Here is a 19111-nt window from a genome sequence, read left to right on the forward strand (position 1 = left end):
ACATCTTTCTTCCGAATCTAGTCTATGAGCCAACACAATGAACCCGAAAATTTTGGAACCACGAAAGTTTTATGATAAATATATAGTATCGTGTATGGGTCCAAAGCACATAGAAACTGCCGGATGCCAGGTTGTAAATGTTGGGCATTTTTTCCTTATTTGCAAAATTAGCCTTAATCTACATAATTGCCTTCATGGACATATCTCAGAAACTACTTGATCAATTCCAACAATGTTGGAGTGGTTTTGGGTGGTTATTAAGGATGCTGAATCCATTTATGATACTTAAAACAAACAAAAAAAAGTTTCAAATTTCAAGATTTACTGGATTCAACTTATTTTTGTGCAATTTTGTTGCTTTTTATGTCCATAAGAGTAAAGAGGGGTTACAAAGGTGCTCATATTCAACGTTAGCCCTGATTTTCTCATGTTCCCACGTTTTGGGAATATATTCATGTGAAAATGTTTGAATTCTAGTCCGTAAACCCCCTCTACCCCGAAAATTACTTTTTGTACCCTGAAAACGGGTGTTTTTTGTCAACATCTAAATCTTCTCCACTTTTATTTTTAAATAAAAAACCTAGCAAAAATTTAAGATTACATATGAAAAAGAAAAATATCTAGATATACAAAATTTTAACCATCGCCGAGCTATGACTAAACTAAGAATCAGCGATCATCCACTGCAAATTGAAGTTGGTAGGTACAACCAGACTCCACCAAAGGACAGAATGTGTACATTCTGTGACAAAGATTGTATAAAAGATGAAAAACATTTTATTTCAGAATGCTCACTATACTCAGACATGCGCAGATCCCTCGTAAGTTCAATACAACTAGACAAGAAATATGCGCATCTTACAAATAACGAGTTATATACATGTCTTCTAGAAACTACGATATAATTGAAAAACTATGTGAATTTGTGTACAAATGTTTCAAGAAGAGAGAAGAGACTCTATAGATTTAGATGGAATATAGCACAATGTTTTTTTTTTCTTTTACTTCATGTTATATATGCAATAAAGTTCATTATCATTGTCATTATTCCACATTGGCAATGACGGCAATTTCATACATTTAATACTTTTTTTTTTGGAATCGGGAAGTTATGTGAATGTGAACATCGTTGAATCAAATTATGCTAATAAGGGCCCCATTTGCATATTTGATGATAAATATTAGCATTACCTTCCTTGTTAAGGTCATAATTTGTTAAGCTCATACTTGGGACAAGTTACATTTTAAGACAATCAACTGGTATGATTTATAATTGATGAGAAACACAGAAATACGTCAGTCATAAAGGTTAAAATCATTTGAGGAAGGTATGAGGTTGTGGAACTCTAGTTTAGACTAAAATACCCCCAAAACATGAATATTTGCAAAAATATATCAAAGATGGTTCGTACATGTGGTTCCGGAGAATTTTGGTGACCCTAAACCTACAACATCATCTTGACATCGAATTTTATAACGCAGAGCACTCTCATAGCATGACATACAGGGAAGTGAAAGGGTCCGGGTCCATAAAAAACATCTTCTCTACCTTCAACGTAGCAAAATGTTGGGACATTTTGCAAAAAATTGGCATTTTGGACCATCAGTTGTTCAGTGTTGGTGAGGTCATCGGCATATTTAACAGGCAATGCAGGCAATGGTAAACAAGCATCTAGTGAGTTCATACAGATCACAAACAACAATGGTGACAACAGTCCACCTTGGGGAACACCTGCCAGAACATTTTGGGGTTTCGATGCACAGGAGCCCTATTTCACCAACTAAGATCTGCCATCCAGGTAACTACTGATTGTCTTCCTTAGAGCCCTTCTAATGCCCATGTCCGCTAAGGTGAGGAGAAGTCGTCCGTGACTGGTCGTGTCAAAGGCACGACTGAAATCCACAAATACCACGTGAATGTCCGTCTTGGGTTTGGAGTTAGGAGCATCATGCCAAGTTTTGAGAATGTGAATCAGAGCAGTAACAGTTGACCGTTTTGCCATAAAACCATGTTTAGATGGAGTCAAACTCTTCATAGTGTCCTGTTGTAGAGCGTCTCGCAGAAATCCCTCGAACACTTTACTCACACAGCTCACCAGTGATATCTGTCGATATTCAGTAGGAAAACATAGGCACCTACTAGATGAGCACCTACTGGTTGTAATGATACAGAAACGTTCATTTCGACCACTCCACCCCATTTTCACTTCGCTCCACAATCTACGGTACCTTTCTGTGTGCTCCACGGGAGTGTAAGCCCTCGGTTCACTGGTTAATGAGAAGTTCCTGCGCGATCAACATATCAGGGCTTTTGTTTGGATAAAGTCTAATATAGTATGCCGAATCAATATAGCTCACCCAGTGCGAATTAATTATGAAGTCCGAACTTTTCTGAGACGAATGATATGTTGAACAATTTAACTGTTTGCTTTTGTTTTATTTATTCGCACATAAAAACAGAAAGCAATAATGAAATAATTAGAAGTACAATAAAAACGTGCAGGTAGGGGACGAAGTCTGCAAGGCTTATAGAAGCCCTCCTCCTTTTAACTTAACAAATTTCGATTACAATAATGATAAGATGAATATGAATATCGAACAAAGGTAATATCAAATGATGAAATAAACATAACGAATAACTATATAATGAAAATTCGAATACTGATAATGTAATACAGATTAAACGAAAGAAATTATTATTAATGAGGACCAGAAATATTTTTAGAAGTAGTTCGGATTTGATAGAAGATAGTCTCGAAGATGACATTTGAATGTTATCACAGAAGTAAAGTTATTAAGGGGGGAGGGGAGGCTATTCCAGACATTGATGCATTTGAATTTTACACTCATTTGGGCTAAAGATGTTCTGAATAGAGGGATATGTAAATTTGAGATTTGACGTGTTTGGTAATTGTGAAACTGGGATCGAAAATTAATAAAGTCGTCAAAAGTATCAGGCAGATTATGGTTAATGAATTTGGCTGTGAAAAGAGCAAGTTGAAATCTGTTTATGTCAAAAATATTCAAAATTCTAAGTTTTTCAAAAAGAGTTAGTGAGTGCGTGTAGAAATTTGAGCCAGTAGCGATGCGTACAATTTTTTTTTTTGAGAATTAATATTGGGCGAAGGGTAGTTCTGTAGGCATTACCCCAGACAATATTACGATAGATGAGGTAGAGGTAAACTAAACTGTTATATATTAAAATAAAGGTTTTACGGGTTATAAGGTGACGGATTCTACCCAGGATTCCTATAGTTTTTGAAAATTTAAGTAGCTACCATGGCAATGTGAGACTTCCATGTCAATCTGTCATCAATTAGAATACCTAGAAATTTGGCCTGATATTCTTGGGAGAGAACTCTGCAATTATCTGTATTGATGGCACTTTTACTTAATACTGTTACCCTGGCAGGGTGCTTCGTTAATGTTAGACCTTAATTGCGCTCTATTCTTTACTTTATACACGAAAAAAACAGATAACAGTAGCACTTTGTAGTTTATAAACGTGTATGAACTTCAAGTAAGGTATACATGCACCTTTAACGGCTGAATGCAAAAACTGTGATGGGGGGGGGGCTAAATATGAAGTATGCCTGTCCATGGCGAGAGGAATGTCGGTTGAAAGGCTTAAAAGTTATAATCGTTTAAGCATGTATTCAAATATTCAATGTGTAATTAGGGCCGTCGTCCAGTGAACCGGTTGACAATCCATGATTATATGGTTTGATTATGGTTTAATCTGGTTTAGGTTTTATCTCGGAAGAGGCCATATGAGGACCCGTTTGGAGGGGGGAATTATGTACCCTCGGTATTACAGGCACATATTTACGACATTGCGGAAATCTGCAACAAAATGTCGTAAAACATATTGTGTCTTACCAAGGGGGAGGGCCTTGTGTATATTGATATGTAAACCAACAGGAAATGAAAATAAGTATCAACCCAGTTAAGCTTATTTAGCTCGCGATCTGCGGAAAGGGGGTAGCTAGGAAAACACGCATGCTATATATACATAATATACCATGAATCTAGATACAAAATGTTCAGCAAGAGAAGCTATAGTCAGCCTGAGAAGGTGCCTGACTGGACCTTCTCTGGCTGACTGGAGCTTCTCTGGCTAGCCTATACGATTTGGGCACCGTGGGCTTCTTGGAGATTAGTAATTGGGCTTTGGTGGCGCTAAAGGGTCGCCAAGATTGCCCAGTGAGCGCCTGAGAGCAGAGATTGCCGTGATTTCCTTCCCATAATGAATTTCGCCAGCGATTTTGCCCCTCCCCCTAGTTCTCCTCTAGTGCTTTTGGTTACCCCCCCCTCCCCCAAGACAAGCAAATAAAAACAAAAACAAAAATCGGGATAATCTGACCTTTTAAAACTCGATCAATCCAGACCACATTGAAAAAATGTTCAAGGAACCCCATTCCCACTTTTGGCATACATCACATCAAAATACCATTTTTTTAAAACCCTATTCAGACCGAGTGGGGCTTTTGAGGCCCGCCCCACATTTCATGTCGCCTAACTCCTAAACGGAGATTTATAAAGAATATTAAGGAGTTTTCATCCCTGAGCAAATGTAAGACATGAGGATGTTCAATTCGTTGTCTACTACATTTACATTTGGGTGTATGTTTGGAGGATACCGCTGGCTCACGGTAATATCCCACACATCCAAGATGGCGACATTCAAATCTCCCAGAATGCCCCTCATTTCCTGGTTCAACTGGTCTGCCAGCCAGTCTGACATCTGGATGGATTCCCTGTAGTGCTGATGGTGCCGTGTGTTGCACGTCTTCACGATTACTGAGGTTTCAGGATACTTCTTGTGAAGCTCTTGTATCGCAGATCTCACTTCGTACATGCGGTTACTGTAGACATGTTTTGGTTCGGCTGTGAAGTGTGCACACAAACTCAACACAAGCACAACATTTGTACCACCGACCATTCTCTCGATCTCAGTAGAAACACCGGCATCACTCAATTTTTGAAACCTCCACCAAGCCGAAGCTTGGATGGGGACAGTGTGGAACTTGAATGTGGCCTGAATGTTACTTCTGTTGTTAGCGTAGTGTCTAAAAAATAATCTAGATTGTTTGTCTCCTTGTCCTTCCTTAAAAATCTTTAATGCTCCGAGGCGTTCAATCCATTGCCGACATGTAGAGTCACCTCTAAACTGCAATGTTCTGTTCGCTAAACATTCAGTAATGTCCTGAGGGCTAAATTGTTGAACCTTACAAGTAAGTGAATGCCATGAGTCACGGAACCAGAACCCCTGATATTCGGAATGCGGCAATCCAGGCTGGCAAAGCGGTAGCGATCTCGCCAAAGTTGCATTTTCTGTTGAAAAAAAAGAGACACATTTTAGAATAGTTCAAAGCAACGCTTTAATTACAATGTATACTGTATAAGGGGAGAAAGCGAGCAATTCATAGAGTCGACGGATAAAAGATACATTCCCGCAGTTTAAGCACACAAGTGGTAAGGGAAAATTTACGTTTCGTTTCCGTCTACACAAATCATTAACCCTTGTCCTGCTGACTTTTTTACCATGATGTTTTGTCCCTGTGCTGCAAGTTTTAGACCCTGTTGAAAGATAGGTACTGCTTCACTTCGTTCCGTTATATATATAGTAATTCACACCATCACAACAAGTAAGTCTATAATGCTATACATCCATAAAACGATGGGAGTATCTGCTTTTAATTCTATCTTGCGATCTATATCAAGAATCATCATCATCATCATCAAGAATCATCATCATCATCATCATCATCATCATCATCATCATCACTATCAAGATTCAGCCATAATTATTCATAAGGGTAATTATAAAATGCACTTGATATTTTATACAGTTTATGTATTATAAGTATTTAAACCATAAAAAGTCTAGTGGTATCAATTTGATAGCTAGTACATCTTGACAACATTGGAGCTACAAATATGAGAAAGAAATTTACCTAGGTAACATTTCATTTGAGTTTATGGCTAGGTACTAGTATTGTCCCGGAGATATGGGTCACTATTTTGGTCGCTAGCACAATATATAGTTCCTATGTAACAACGTTATTGGGAGAAAAGGCAAATGCACGCAGGTTGTTGCACAATTCAGAGTACTGATGACAAAAATGTTACCTGTAGAGTACTGATAACAAACATGTTACACCTCAGGCTATAACAGAAATGTTACACCTTATGTCGGTGTAACCAGAATGATTATGTTAGCTTTATTCGAACTTCCACATGATTATCAAGCATGAAAAATGGCTCACCTTCAATGTTGGAGACAATGATTGATCCATTCGTGGCAGGGACTAAATTCGTCCGAAAGAAAGGGCTGAGGAGACCGATAAAACGTGTATCATTAGAACACATATATTTGGATATACACATACATGCAATTGCCTATCGCTATCATAAAGATGAAAATGATTTCATGAAATTCTTTTGTTTTGGTATACAACATCACAAAGAATTATTCAATTTAACCGCAACATAAGAATTATGACTCATAAATTTGAGTCATCTGTTTAATTCAAATATATTTTCAGTATAACTAATGACATAAAGAAAGGTAACACTTTTGGCAAATTAAGTAAATCGCTATTTTTCTATGTCACGGTTTTTACCTGCCATAGCTGATAGTAACATTACGTTAAGTAGAAAATAGAGGTTTGTCTCACTACAACAGAGGGCAAGTCCACTGGTAGTGGTGCCTGTGTAACTGCCATACTCTTTTCATAATGCTAAGCAGAGAAAGCAGTATGTACTATCATGTTTGATTAAATACTTTGATATGAATGCACCGGAAATTGAACTCACGACCTACCGTATGCAAGACAAACCCCATACTTAAGCCATTGTACCGATGTCAACTTTATTTCAATCTGAATTCGACAATTATGACGATTACGTTTCATGAGCAGAGGTAAATGAATGGAGTTGTAAGACAATGATTCTGCTCTGCTATGATGGGAATGACATACCTTATATAAACGTCGTCGTTATTATATTACAAACCTGTCGAAAAGTTGGCGCTCTTCATCAGAAGTCACTAGTCTATCCACAATATCCCAAGCGGATCTGCACTTTGTGATGTGGTTACAGGCTGTCACCTCTGGTTTTTCGTAGAACCAAGTTCGGCTCGTGTTCAACACCGAGAAGTCGCACTGACTTGATAACGAGAGAGATTGGTTTGCAAGATGCGTACATGTCTTCGTGACGTCTTGACCTTGTTTCCCTTCGAAGACACATGACCATCTCCGCTTGTTTGGAATCTCTCTGAGTTCCCTCAGAAGTTGTACCGCTTCGCTAGGGTGGATGAGTTGAACATCAGGCGTCGACCTCCCCGGGAAACTGAGAAGAAAACTGACGGTGTACCGACCATTCCCGTGGTCCCGCACCCTACCCGTTGTACTGGCCTTTTGATCATTGTCGCGTAAAACTGCTCTAAGGTAGTCACCGCCATACACCTTACGTCGTTTGTTGCCGTCCCTTGCTATGACCTCATGGAAAAGAGTGTCCCCAACGTAATACGTGAGTTTTGAGTTGATGATTTTGACAGAGGTATACTTCGGATCAGTAACCCAGTCAAGGTTAATGCTCTGATTCGAAGTGCGCCATGTTCCTAGTGACGTCACAGTGAGGACCTATGACGAAGACAGAAGTTTGCTATGTATTATCATATTTCCGTTATACTGTAGTGTGAAACATGGGAGGGTGGTGGCTACGTCATGGATTACAACTTATAATAGTTTCCTCATCAAAATATCAAAGCCGGCCCAACACCAGTAGGTCAGTATGTAACATACCCTTGTTTCCATCTTGTGGCATATTTAAGATCATCTGAATTATCAAATCATCGTAATATCATATCAAAGATGTCACATGCGACACTTGGCAACTGACATGCAATATACAGTGAAAACAAACTAACTGTCACCACAATGAATAGCGTCGTAGACTAAAATGTTTTAAGGACATTGCTATTTCTGAAAAAAAATGGCATTAAGCTAAAAATTAACCATAGGCTAAAAGGGTATTAAGCACACTAGGCCACACTAGGCCTTAATTTGTTCACGAAGTATTGTGTCCTACGTAATATTAATCACCTTTGAATTAATACCCACGATTTTGTGTACGCTCCATGTACGCTGCAATTTCATGACATTGGTTTAATCCGTTATTTTACCTAGTGTAAGTTTTAGCCTTGAAGTCTCATTAGGTAGCGTGTATGGGTCGGATAAGGAAGGTTAATTCAAGCAGATCGTGGAAAAAATAGCGATACACATTTAATGATACTAACCAAGATTGAATAGGAACTGTGCATAACTAAGCTACTTATACAGATGGCGGTTACGAATTTTCTAACCTTATTCTTCGGTTTCGGTTTAGATGAATTCGAGTGACGAAGAGTGATGTCCCATCTTAAGGTGCTGACCTGTGAGAAAAGGCAAGTTTGTCACACGTCGCTGAAGCTTAGACATCCAGCTAGTAAGATACATCGAATAGCTAAATCTGATACTCAAGCAACTAGATATGATTTTCGAAACGGTCAGACTTTTCAAGTAGTATCCACTACTTTGCGTCAACGACTCTGATTCTCCCAAGTTTGTGAGAACTATTTCATAAAATTTTACATTGAATAGACTAGCCATTATGCAGTGATATAGATGTAAGGAAATAATATATTTGATACTCAAACAGTTATGATTGGTGGCAAATGCTAGTTGATGTTGAAAGGATGCTATAATTCTCTGTAAGTGTATGTATAGTAAATCTGGACCCATTGTTCCTTCTTCAACTTGTTTTTTGTGACCTATGTATGCTCATATTCTGAATATTATTTCCTTTTGTAATTTCCTTTTGAAAACCAATAGAAAAGTGCATATAAATTTTAACTTAACCCCAATAACCTCATGCCAGTGCTTGTGCGTAATTTCCAAGCAAAACTGAGTAGGTAAATATCAAATGCCAAATATCATAACTATCCTTCAGCGATATTTCAGACTCATTTCTTCTCTTTCACACTTTCAAATTTTGGAATCTTTAAACATTCTTAAGGTTTGTCTTGAAATATCGATAGTCCTTTTACTTTTATCATCCATGAACATAACGATATGTACACTGTATGATCTATTGCCGTTCGTAATGACGTTCGTAATGATCTAGTTCTAACTAAATATATGGGGATTATATGGAATACAGATACACTCACCAAGAGAAATGCCGCTACTGTCGTTATAATAGCAGACATTATCGGTACCCTTCTAAGAATCTGCCGCGACGTTAACTTCATTGTCACACCAGAGGTTCCCTGTGGTTAAAGGGGAGAAAATTGCCTTGTTCCTGAAGTGTCGCCAAAAATTGAATGCATCAATGTAAGATTAAATTAGTATAAAGTAAAATACGGTCATATTCTTTGTACTTTCCTGATATCGCACGACTTTTAGGTTTACCAGGATATCATTTGCCGTCATATATGCTCGATAGAAATGTAGAAAAACCTTTAACAAGACTACTTCCTGACTCGTACTTTCCTGTAGAGTTTTCATGGACTGATTCCTCATATCTTATTTAGCATCTTGATAATATGACGATACGTTATCGCTTGACCCACTTAATCATTTTCAATTACTTCATATTTGAATCGAAGTAGTGCAAAGAGACAATATGATAAACAACATGTCAAGATATCATCCGCCATCGTTGTGACCTTCAGGGAGTTGTTATTTTCAAGGAGGTGAGAAATGTTGCAGATGTCCGTGTTACAAACAATGCATCTTCGAAACGTCCCATTTTATTAAAATAACATGGCGTGTGGTAAAAAAAAAAGGAAACTGTAATGTTATTACCGATTATACCTCTGTTATGCTGATATATGTATTTTTTTAGATTTATTTAGATCCACAATTAGCCTCATAAGAGGATATTCTTCCTGTGGTAATTCATATTTGCAAATAACAGTCAAAACATGCAAAGACATACGAAGTGACAGTAGAGGACCAAAAAAACATAGCTCCTTAAAAGCAATAATTACCGTCCAATTATTTCCTAATTATCGCAAGTTTTGTTCGACACCTTTTTTGGGCTTTGGTTTTGGAAGTCTGATTGTGTTTGTTCTAGTTGAGCGTGTTTGGTAGTTGTGGATCTCTGACTGGAATGTGATTTTGTTGTACAGGACCTTTGGTTGTATGGTGACCATCATTTGTCTAAAAGTGGTAAGCGGAAGACCTAATATCTGTTCTTACTTACCCTTTTAGCTGCTGCTTCTGCTATGATAAATCTTATAACGGTCGACTGAACGACCCTTTGTCACTTGTATCGATCGATTGTTCTGGTTTCCGTTGTATCAATAACTAATTGACGTATCCACTCTCGATTGGATGACGCATATTTCAAATGGTACAAGACACCATCCAAAAATCGATATGTGGTCAAAGGGTATATTTTACTTACTTACTTACTGTCCTTTATGCCTCCTGTAGGGCAGCAGCCAAAGTTTGCCAGCTCTGTCTGTCCTGGGCGACCCTCTGGATACTATTCTAAGTATGGCTAAAGTACTCCAGTTCCCCTGCCATTGTTCGTCGCCATGTGTTTTTTGGTCTGTCTTGTTTTCTCCTCCCTTCCGGGGTCCAGTTCATTGCTACTCTTGCTATGTCATTTGGATCATTCCACAACACATGCCGTATCTATTTCCATCTCCTTCGGATGATGATTGTTTCCATACACTTTGGTTTACACTTGTTTAAGTGTTCCTCATTTTCAGGGTAGATTTTGGTCGACCACAAATATTTGACTTTTCAGATAGGAAATTCCAAATATCCAGGGGGCTGAGGAACCCGAACCCCTACATTGCTTCTGGCTCTTGATTGTCTCCCAAACAAAGAAATGAAACACGCCAAACAAGAGTTCGGAGATCTATTCTGTTTATGCAGATGGATATTCTGCATAAACAGAATACCCATCTGCATAAACATTTGCATAATTGGTATCTGCTGATGCTCCACTTGCCATAAACTATATAAATTATGCTGACTACAGTAGTGCGGAAACACAAACACACACACATATACAGACACATCCAAAACTAGATTTCCATTTTTATGGATGTAACAGATTCTGCCTACGGACGTGTATCTTAAGATGCACAATTAACTTCAGAGAAAGTGCGATACTGACTTTAGACGAACATAATCAGTATCGAGACTTTTTGCAGTGCCGATGTATTTTTTTGTTGAAATTTCGATGTATTTTCCTTTTCATTCATTCGGCTTGAATAGGTGACGATATCATGTGCACAAACTCAATTTCAATAACAATAGTATTACCAATTTAGTTAATGGGAACGGTTTGGGATTTTGTTGATTTCCCTTGCGTAAATAGGTAGTGAAACAAAACCCGAGTAGTGTACTTTATGAATCACAATGCAGTATCAATGGTTACAAACAAGATATAATGATATTATGGATCCGCCCTGGTATACCCCGTGGAAGAGTAGAAAGTATCCGAGCTTTTAGTGAACTCCGGAACTGAGCGACCGGATATACTAAACAATCATGGATGCGGCCTCAACGTAAATCTTATGCAACAGGAAAAAAACTTATTTGTGAAACTAGAGTTTCATGCCTGCCTGCTTTCGTTGAGAAATTTTAGCTTATTGCACTGGCATTTCCTCATCAACTTCACGAATGAGATACTGATTTATAGAGTTTATGTTAACCCTGTTAACCCTCATCCGACCGTATGGGGTCCGTTTGGACCCCAGGCGTGTTTGAATGTGTGCCATATCAACATTTTTCGTTGGAGAAAAAATTCCTTCCATGAGTTTGTTTATGTACATGTCTTACAACTCCTGAGAAATTTTTACTGGGATTGGCCGATTTTTGCGGAAGTTATACTCTAAAGTGTGCGTGTTGTCCACTGGGGTCCAAACGGACCCCAGATGATTTCACATTGTTTATTACGTAATTAGAAAGAAATTCCTCATAACTTCCAAACGGTACAATGTATCCTCACTAAATTTGCAGGGAGTGATCTTCGCGTAAAGGTTTATAATTGCTGTAAATTTTGTGACGTTATGACGTAATATTACGTAATTATGACGTCATCGATGTGATTTTATAGGCTAAATAGGGAAGTCCCATAATATTGAAAGGTATTAAACATAATAGAGTGTATTATTGATTTTAAGGTATGCCAAGGCATACAACGTCAATGGCGATTACGTTGCGGTCAATATGACGTCATAGAATGACGTCATGTGTCGTTAGCGATCCCTGAGATCCGCCATCTTGGATCGGCCATTTTGAAATTTTTAAATTACATTTTTTCCATTTATGACCCCAAATCACAAAAGAAAGAGACTGGAAACGTTAATCCGAATGTTTCTGGTTAAGAAAATACCAGGTAGTGACGGATTTTGGAGGCAAAAAGCCTGTTTATACCTAAAATAAACATCTTGTCCGCCATCTTGGATTTTTAGCGATTACGTAATCAAATTAGCATAAATTATGAATAATAAATCATGAAAGTTACATCTAAATACATATGATGTTATACATGTTGGAAAACTAATGTGGTTGAGCAACAAAACCTGAGAAATATCATTGTTTTTACAAAATTAGTGACTTTTTGTATAAAATGCCTGTCATAAACCCGTTGCCATGGCAACAGGAAAAATGATAAACTTAAAGTATTATCATGGAATTGTTGCCAACTAAATTTTAGGAAAAGTCACCAATTATGGTAGTCTTACCATACGTCATTTGGCAGTTATTCGATGTCAAAGTTGGCGCGGGCACTTTTAGCCCCCCAAGTCTAGATAGGGTTAAAGGAAAATGCGGGTTCTCCTCATTTTCTGCATAAATTATGATAATGAGCATTAATCATCAACACCAAAACTTGTCAAAATATTCTCCATAGATTATTAAAACAGGATATGCACAATAACTACAATAAGATCCTACAGAAATATATTTAGGGGGCAAAGCAAAATGGGGTCCGTTTGGACCCCATACGGCCAGATTCGTCGCAAAAATGTGTCGGTCGGATGAGGGTTAATATTTTCATATTACGAACTTTCCAAATAAAAGATTCCCGTTATTTGATGCCGTCTATGGAATTAGACTATGTTCTCATTTGATATACAAATAAGGCGTGCACGTTTTCTGAGTATAGAATAGTACAAATGTACCAGCCTTTCTTCGACGATGTAATGATGTTAAACTGCAGTACTTACGTTAGTTCAGATGCAGTTTTCAGAGATAGCAGCTTAAGATATCATGATTTAATTGTAGAGGTAACGCGCAACATCAATGCATGAAATGCTACGGCAAGTGAGTAACGGGACTTACCGAAGGTAAAGCTGCAATGGAATCTTGACAGGAATACTCGGACGTAAAGCTGGATCTTGGCTGATTTTGTGCAGAATTGAAAAACTGAGGCACTGAGAGGCCCTGCCACCCGAGATGTGTCGACTTTCGAGCTGATCCATATCTCTACTTTGTTTGTTGTTACTCTCGTGCTGTATTCATAATCATATGCCCTGGCTGTAGATTAGTTGTCACATGCACATCCAGCTCATATAGAGAGCTAAAGATCATCCAGGAGTAATAATAAACACATTATATTTGAAAAATAATCAAGGCTTATTATGGAGAGTGATTAATATACGAATTCTTATCACCCCCTGCAAATTTGATCATGCACCATACCGTTTGGAAGTTATGTGTGTGTGTGTGGGGGGGGGGGGGGTGAGTCCAGTCTAGATAGGGTTAAAATTATTTGGTGGTACAGGACTAGTATATGTGTCTAGTGTGCTGATATGTGTTTTACTTGGTCACGAAAAAAATATTGAAAGTGATGATGAAATGGTACAGTCCATATATATGAATAGAATGAATCTTTATTCCATATCATGCACATGTTGAAAGACATGGTGCATGTGACTTTTCCATACCAAGTAGTGTTGCAGTTTTGGTGAAGTGTACTCTCCAAGCTGAGGAGTAGGTCCGGCTGGTTTTTGACGTGTTTTAGATGTTTTTGTCAGGCTTTCTATTTTGTCCCCTTTTCGTTATGTCGCCAACTGTGGGTTGGACAAATATGCCTAAACTGAACACGTTAAAAGAGTCCTAAACTCCATAGGGGGGAGTAATTTTCCAATTGATAATAATTTTAAGAAGTAAACATGAATATTTTTACAGTATACGATAAAGTACCCACTAGTCCCGTGCGCATCAAAAATCAATCAGTATTCTACCGAATTCCCCAGATGGCCCTCTTTTTTTAATTAATCAAATTAAACAACCTCAGCCTATAGCCTAATACAGTGTGCCTGACAAGGCCGGGCAAAAGTTACATTACAAAAAGAATGTCATGGGGGTTGATAAAAACTCGTATTGCTATGTGTTCCTTTATATCTTATTAACAATTGTCCTTCTTATTGTGCTTAACCACCCTAATTAATGCCGAAAATATCCACGATTACTGATGTATGTTTACGCATAGGGAATACATGGTTAGGGTCTGCATGGGTTTAGTGAGTATCATATTTGTTTTAAAAAACACGCCTTGCAAAATTTACTGCAGTTCCAAAAAAGCCGCTAGGAGGTCCAAATCTACAGGACCTATTTTCCTAACAAAGATCTACCCACCACTAAAAATCATGACCATAGCATGTTCAGAACACAAGGTTTGAAAAGCGAAAGTTCCCCTGCAGTACCTTAGAAAGTCGCTAGGGGGCCCAAACTCTAGTCATTTCACGGTTCAAGGTCTCACACAGACCTACCCACCTACAAAATTTGAAGACAATACATCCAGGCATTCTTCAGTTATCGTCCCATGGACGTTCACATTCATGTGCAATTCCTAGAATTCTTGCAAACTGCACACAATATATATCAATTTGGCTCGCCCCTGAGACGTCGCGAAAAATCATGAAGATCCATCGTTTTTTTGCTTACATACAAACACACAAAAAATAGAAGTCCGCTGCAGTACTATTAAAAAACGCAAGGTGAACCATTTTTGAACTTGACCTTTCTCTGCACAACCACTACACAGCTACCAAAAATCATAAAGATCCATCAAAGCTTTCTTGAGTTATGCTTTAGGCCGTTGTGTGTGTGTGTGTGTGTGTGTGTGTGTGTGTGTGTGTGTGTGTGTGTGTGTTTGACGTAAATCTTCTGGCGCAATGCCTGGATTTTCAATAAAGTTGATGTTGCAGTATGAATTTCTGTTAAGGACCTTTGCAAAAAAAGGGGACTTGTCGTCAGTGCAATCTGACTGACAGAGTTATGGCGTTGACCAGCATTTCCTCTCAAACAACTTTGAAGGCGTCTTCATACCTCCTTCCCAGTGTTGATCTTCTGTAGTCTTAGTTTAATCATTTCCACGTCCAATTGTTCATTGCGGTCGTTTCCAGTGCCGTTACTGTCAATGTCGTCACTTTCTGCTGGAGGTAGTCTGGAGATGATAACTTTTTTTTTTCTTTTTTTTTCTTTTTTTTATGTGTCCAGGATAAAATTAATCAAGCATGAAGGCTGTCGGTGTCATCGTGTTTGGATGTGTGGCACTCCTTTTTTCTTCCAGTTCAAGTCAGCTTTAAACATTTCAAATCGTCTAATCTCTGTCGAACCTGAACCTACATGTGTTGATTTAATTAGATGTTTTTGTACAATTTAGAAATGCATGTAACGTTTACGTAAAAGGTATATAACAATATATAAAAGAATATACAATCTCAGCCTGAACAGGAAAGCAGTCCTATACGTGTCAAACTTTTCAGCACTTGGGTTTCTGCCCTGAAACTCCAACGAAAAATCATCAGCTCCCGTTTTTATACAAACCTGTCTTGACATTGTCCAAACAATCTGGCAAACGATTGTTTTAATAGCTTCTAATTCAATTTTTGAAACATTCTAGATTCTAGATAAAGCAACTTAGAACATTTATCTCTAAGGATTTTTTTCATTAAACGTTCATATATTCCCTTGCTGATCAGCTTGCAAGGTACAAGACGAACATTGATAATTTTCCTTTACCCATCAATTTTGATAGAATACCCTAATGATCACAAATTGTGTTTCCAAAGAAAATCTCTCAACATTTAGAAAAGGTTTTAATATTGATATCATCAGTTTCAAATTACTCTATTATTCGAAAATAAGTGAAAAAATACAGCCCTTTTATCAAACATGAAAATTATTCAACTAGAGTTAGACAACTTCGCCAACTAATTTTAACCTCTATGACTGACATATTGTGAGTGTTTCTGATGTACTTTGCAAATAATGTCATTTTATAACTCATATCAGTTGATCATCTTCTCTATCCAAATAACAGAAGTTATCCAAAATAGGATAATCCAATATCAACAAAAAGGCTATTTTAGCATTTTATCACCAATGATGCAAATAAGATCCTCATTAGAATAATTCATTTTTAATGATGTTCATATATACTTTTGTTACAAATAAAACATGAATGAAATTGCCGTCATTTACCAGTATGAATTTCTCAATAATCATGCAAATTCGTTCTTCATTTGCGTATTTTCATTTGTCAATTATTTCATTACTGCCGTTGTAATGTTTTAGCTGTCTATAGTGAGCAGAAGCAGGCGGACGTGGTGGACAAACTGGAAAACAGATTTCTACAGATGTTACTGGCAGGTAAGGATGTTCACTTAATATAGTTTTCGGCATCGTCTTGAACGGATCACGGCTATTTCTTCATCGAAATTCTGTTCATGCAATGAATTTTTAATCGGTGGACAACGTTGAGGTTGAATCAAATTAATGTTTCGTACGGTATCTTCAAGTTGACAGACAGACAAATTGGGAAGAAGCAACAAATGATATTCATTCTTATGTATGACAGTCCTGCTTTTCACTGCCTAACTGAAGAATAATAGGCACGACGGCCGAGAAATAGTTAACACAGCTGTCTATTTTAAAAGTATCTTCCTAGATGAATAAAAAAGATTATGGTTTCAACGTTGTTGTTTTTTCGTTGTTGTGCTCGACACAATCATTTCCTACAAATGTAAAGTTTACCTTGCACGGAAGTAAGTTGCAAAATGGCACAAGCTTCATGTATGTTGTCAATGCTTAAAGAATACAAGCAGACAGTTAGAAATGACAAACTAAGCAATCGATAGATTATTAATCTAGATATTAGATTAACCAGTTATTGTTCTTTTTCCATACAGCTATTGACAAGGAAGAGGGACAGGACCTTTATGAGATAGAAAAGCGTAATTATATATTTTGTTCTAGTCGAAAATGTGTAAATAAAAAAAATATTTCTTTTTCTTTCTACAAGAAGAATAGACCTTATCTAAAGAAATGATTTCTTGTATTCAGAGACGCTTTCCTGCTTTAAGGAGAGAAGACCTTAGTTCAAGAAATCTTTTCCTTGTGGACAGAAATGTTTTGCTACTAAAAGAAGCGTAGATATTAGTTAAGCAAAAACCTTTCTTGTAAACGGAAATATTTTGCTGCAACAATTAGCGAAAATCTTAGTTAAAAAAAAAACTTTTGCTGAGGACAGAAATGTTTTCCTGCTACAATGAAGCTTAGATCCAAGAAAACATTTTCTTTGTGGCATAAAGAACCGAAATCTTAGATCAAAAAATCATTTCTTGATGATGGAAATGTTATCCTGCTACAATGAAGAGAAGTAATGTATTTATTCTCTTCCTTAACTTATTCTAGATACCAGAATTATGACATTAAGGAAACACCTTCAGGAAACTAGTGCTACATTTCTTTTGTATAGTGCATAGAATTAAAAGGTTCTAAACTTTTAATGTTTTAAGAATCTGCTTAAGAACCTGTAGGATGAGAAATAAATTCGTATCACAAGAAAATATTCTTAGGACAAAAAAAAATGCAAGAAGAGAAAACTGCACGTCTTATTTGTGCTTAAACAGGGATTCTTGCATACAGAATAATATTCTTGTTGACACAAAACCTTTGTTGTACATGGAAAGACTATTTTTAATAGTGTGGCATACGTATTCAATTAAGTCAAGGCTTTCATATCAATGCACTACCAACAGAGGAAAAACTGAAATGAGTGTTTGATTAAAGTAGGGTAATTTCGGCACTTTTTTCATGAGACCCGCTAAGCAGGCCTGGTGCTCGTTGCATTTATTAACAATCACAATAAACTGGAAATCATAGCAAAATAAAAACACACAAGATTTGTAATGATATATAAATCAATGCAATTGAGTTAGAAACCACGGTTACATGATCGACCAAAGTTAAGTTTCCAAACATTTTGTGCCAAGTTTACAATTAAAGTAAATATATATTTACATGAATATTAAAGCTATATTTAAAACGACATGTGAAAAACAGGGATGCATAAGTATGCCATAACATATTTCTTTTGTTATTTCTTTACAACAAAAAAGTGCAACAAGAGTATGCTTCAAACAGAACTGCTAAAAAATCATTATTTTTCATTTAGATATTTGATCGAAACTGCTAACTTGTTCATAGTGGAAAGCCTGGAGTTCCCTGGTGCTTTAAAACTAGAGGTAAGCGCGTTCTGCAAGTGCAGTGGTCATGATTCTATCATTTTCAAACAAAACTTTATTTCATCGTAGACGTATTTTCGGATCCCTATGTCTGAATAGCGACATTGTACATGTATACCTGCTGACCGTAATTAAAAGTACGTTTTATGATAATATTTTACAAAGTGGATTTTGTTATCCAATCACCGTGGTTATTTTCCCTTTTTGTTTTCGCACGTGAATTTGCTTAGGTCGCTTGTGTCTTTGCTGGTTCAATTAGGATCGTGTCTAACTCTAATATGCTGGTTTTCCTTCCATTGGCGCCTAGTCCCTTCTCTTTTCTGTGGTTTCTCCTTTCTCTACTCCTTTCAACAGCTGTTTGCCTATCTCTTAGGACTGTTGCTTAAGCACATTCCATGCGTTAAAGCCTGTCTTTCGATTCACGCACAGTAGAATGTTCAGCTGACAGAGCGCATTCATGTTCATTATTCTCTCTTCCATTGAGTATGCTAAGTTTTGTAAATATAATACACCAATTTGATGTGCTCGGGTTCCTTGTCATATTTTAATTTCCTTATGCATTAC

The 19111-nt window shown here is 37.2% G+C and overlaps 1 protein-coding gene and 1 long non-coding RNA gene across 2 annotated transcripts; both read right to left on the reverse strand.

Annotated features, from left to right (window-relative positions):
* Positions 1–4360: 4360 nt before the first annotated feature.
* LOC136437600 (NXPE family member 3-like) lies at positions 4361–7820 on the reverse strand. Its single transcript, XM_066432221.1, has 4 exons — positions 7809–7820; positions 7018–7646; positions 6270–6334; positions 4361–5334 (listed from the first exon to the last, which is right to left on the reverse strand). The coding sequence occupies exons 1-4, from the start codon at positions 7818–7820 to the stop codon at positions 4547–4549; spliced, it is 1494 nt and encodes a 497-aa protein (XP_066288318.1). The 3' UTR covers positions 4361–4546.
* A 507-nt stretch (positions 7821–8327) lies between these two features.
* LOC136436034 (uncharacterized) lies at positions 8328–13519 on the reverse strand. The gene is made up of 3 exons (XR_010755992.1): positions 13353–13519; positions 9215–9313; positions 8328–8437 (listed from the first exon to the last, which is right to left on the reverse strand). It is a non-coding gene; the product is annotated as an uncharacterized lncRNA (long non-coding RNA).
* Positions 13520–19111: the final 5592 nt, after the last annotated feature.

The sequence above is a fragment of the Branchiostoma lanceolatum genome, chromosome 6, assembly GCF_035083965.1.
Source record: "Branchiostoma lanceolatum isolate klBraLanc5 chromosome 6, klBraLanc5.hap2, whole genome shotgun sequence".
Lineage (NCBI taxonomy): Eukaryota > Metazoa > Chordata > Leptocardii > Amphioxiformes > Branchiostomatidae > Branchiostoma > Branchiostoma lanceolatum.

Coding starts and splice junctions, on each gene's coding strand:
- LOC136437600 (XM_066432221.1), bottom strand. Junction 6,335..7,017: donor GAGCGCCAACTTTTCGACAG/GTTTGTAATATA, acceptor CGGTCTCCTCAG/CCCTTTCTTTCGGACGAATT. Junction 5,335..6,269: donor CATTGTCTCCAACATTGAAG/GTGAGCCATTTT, acceptor TTTTTTCAACAG/AAAATGCAACTTTGGCGAGA.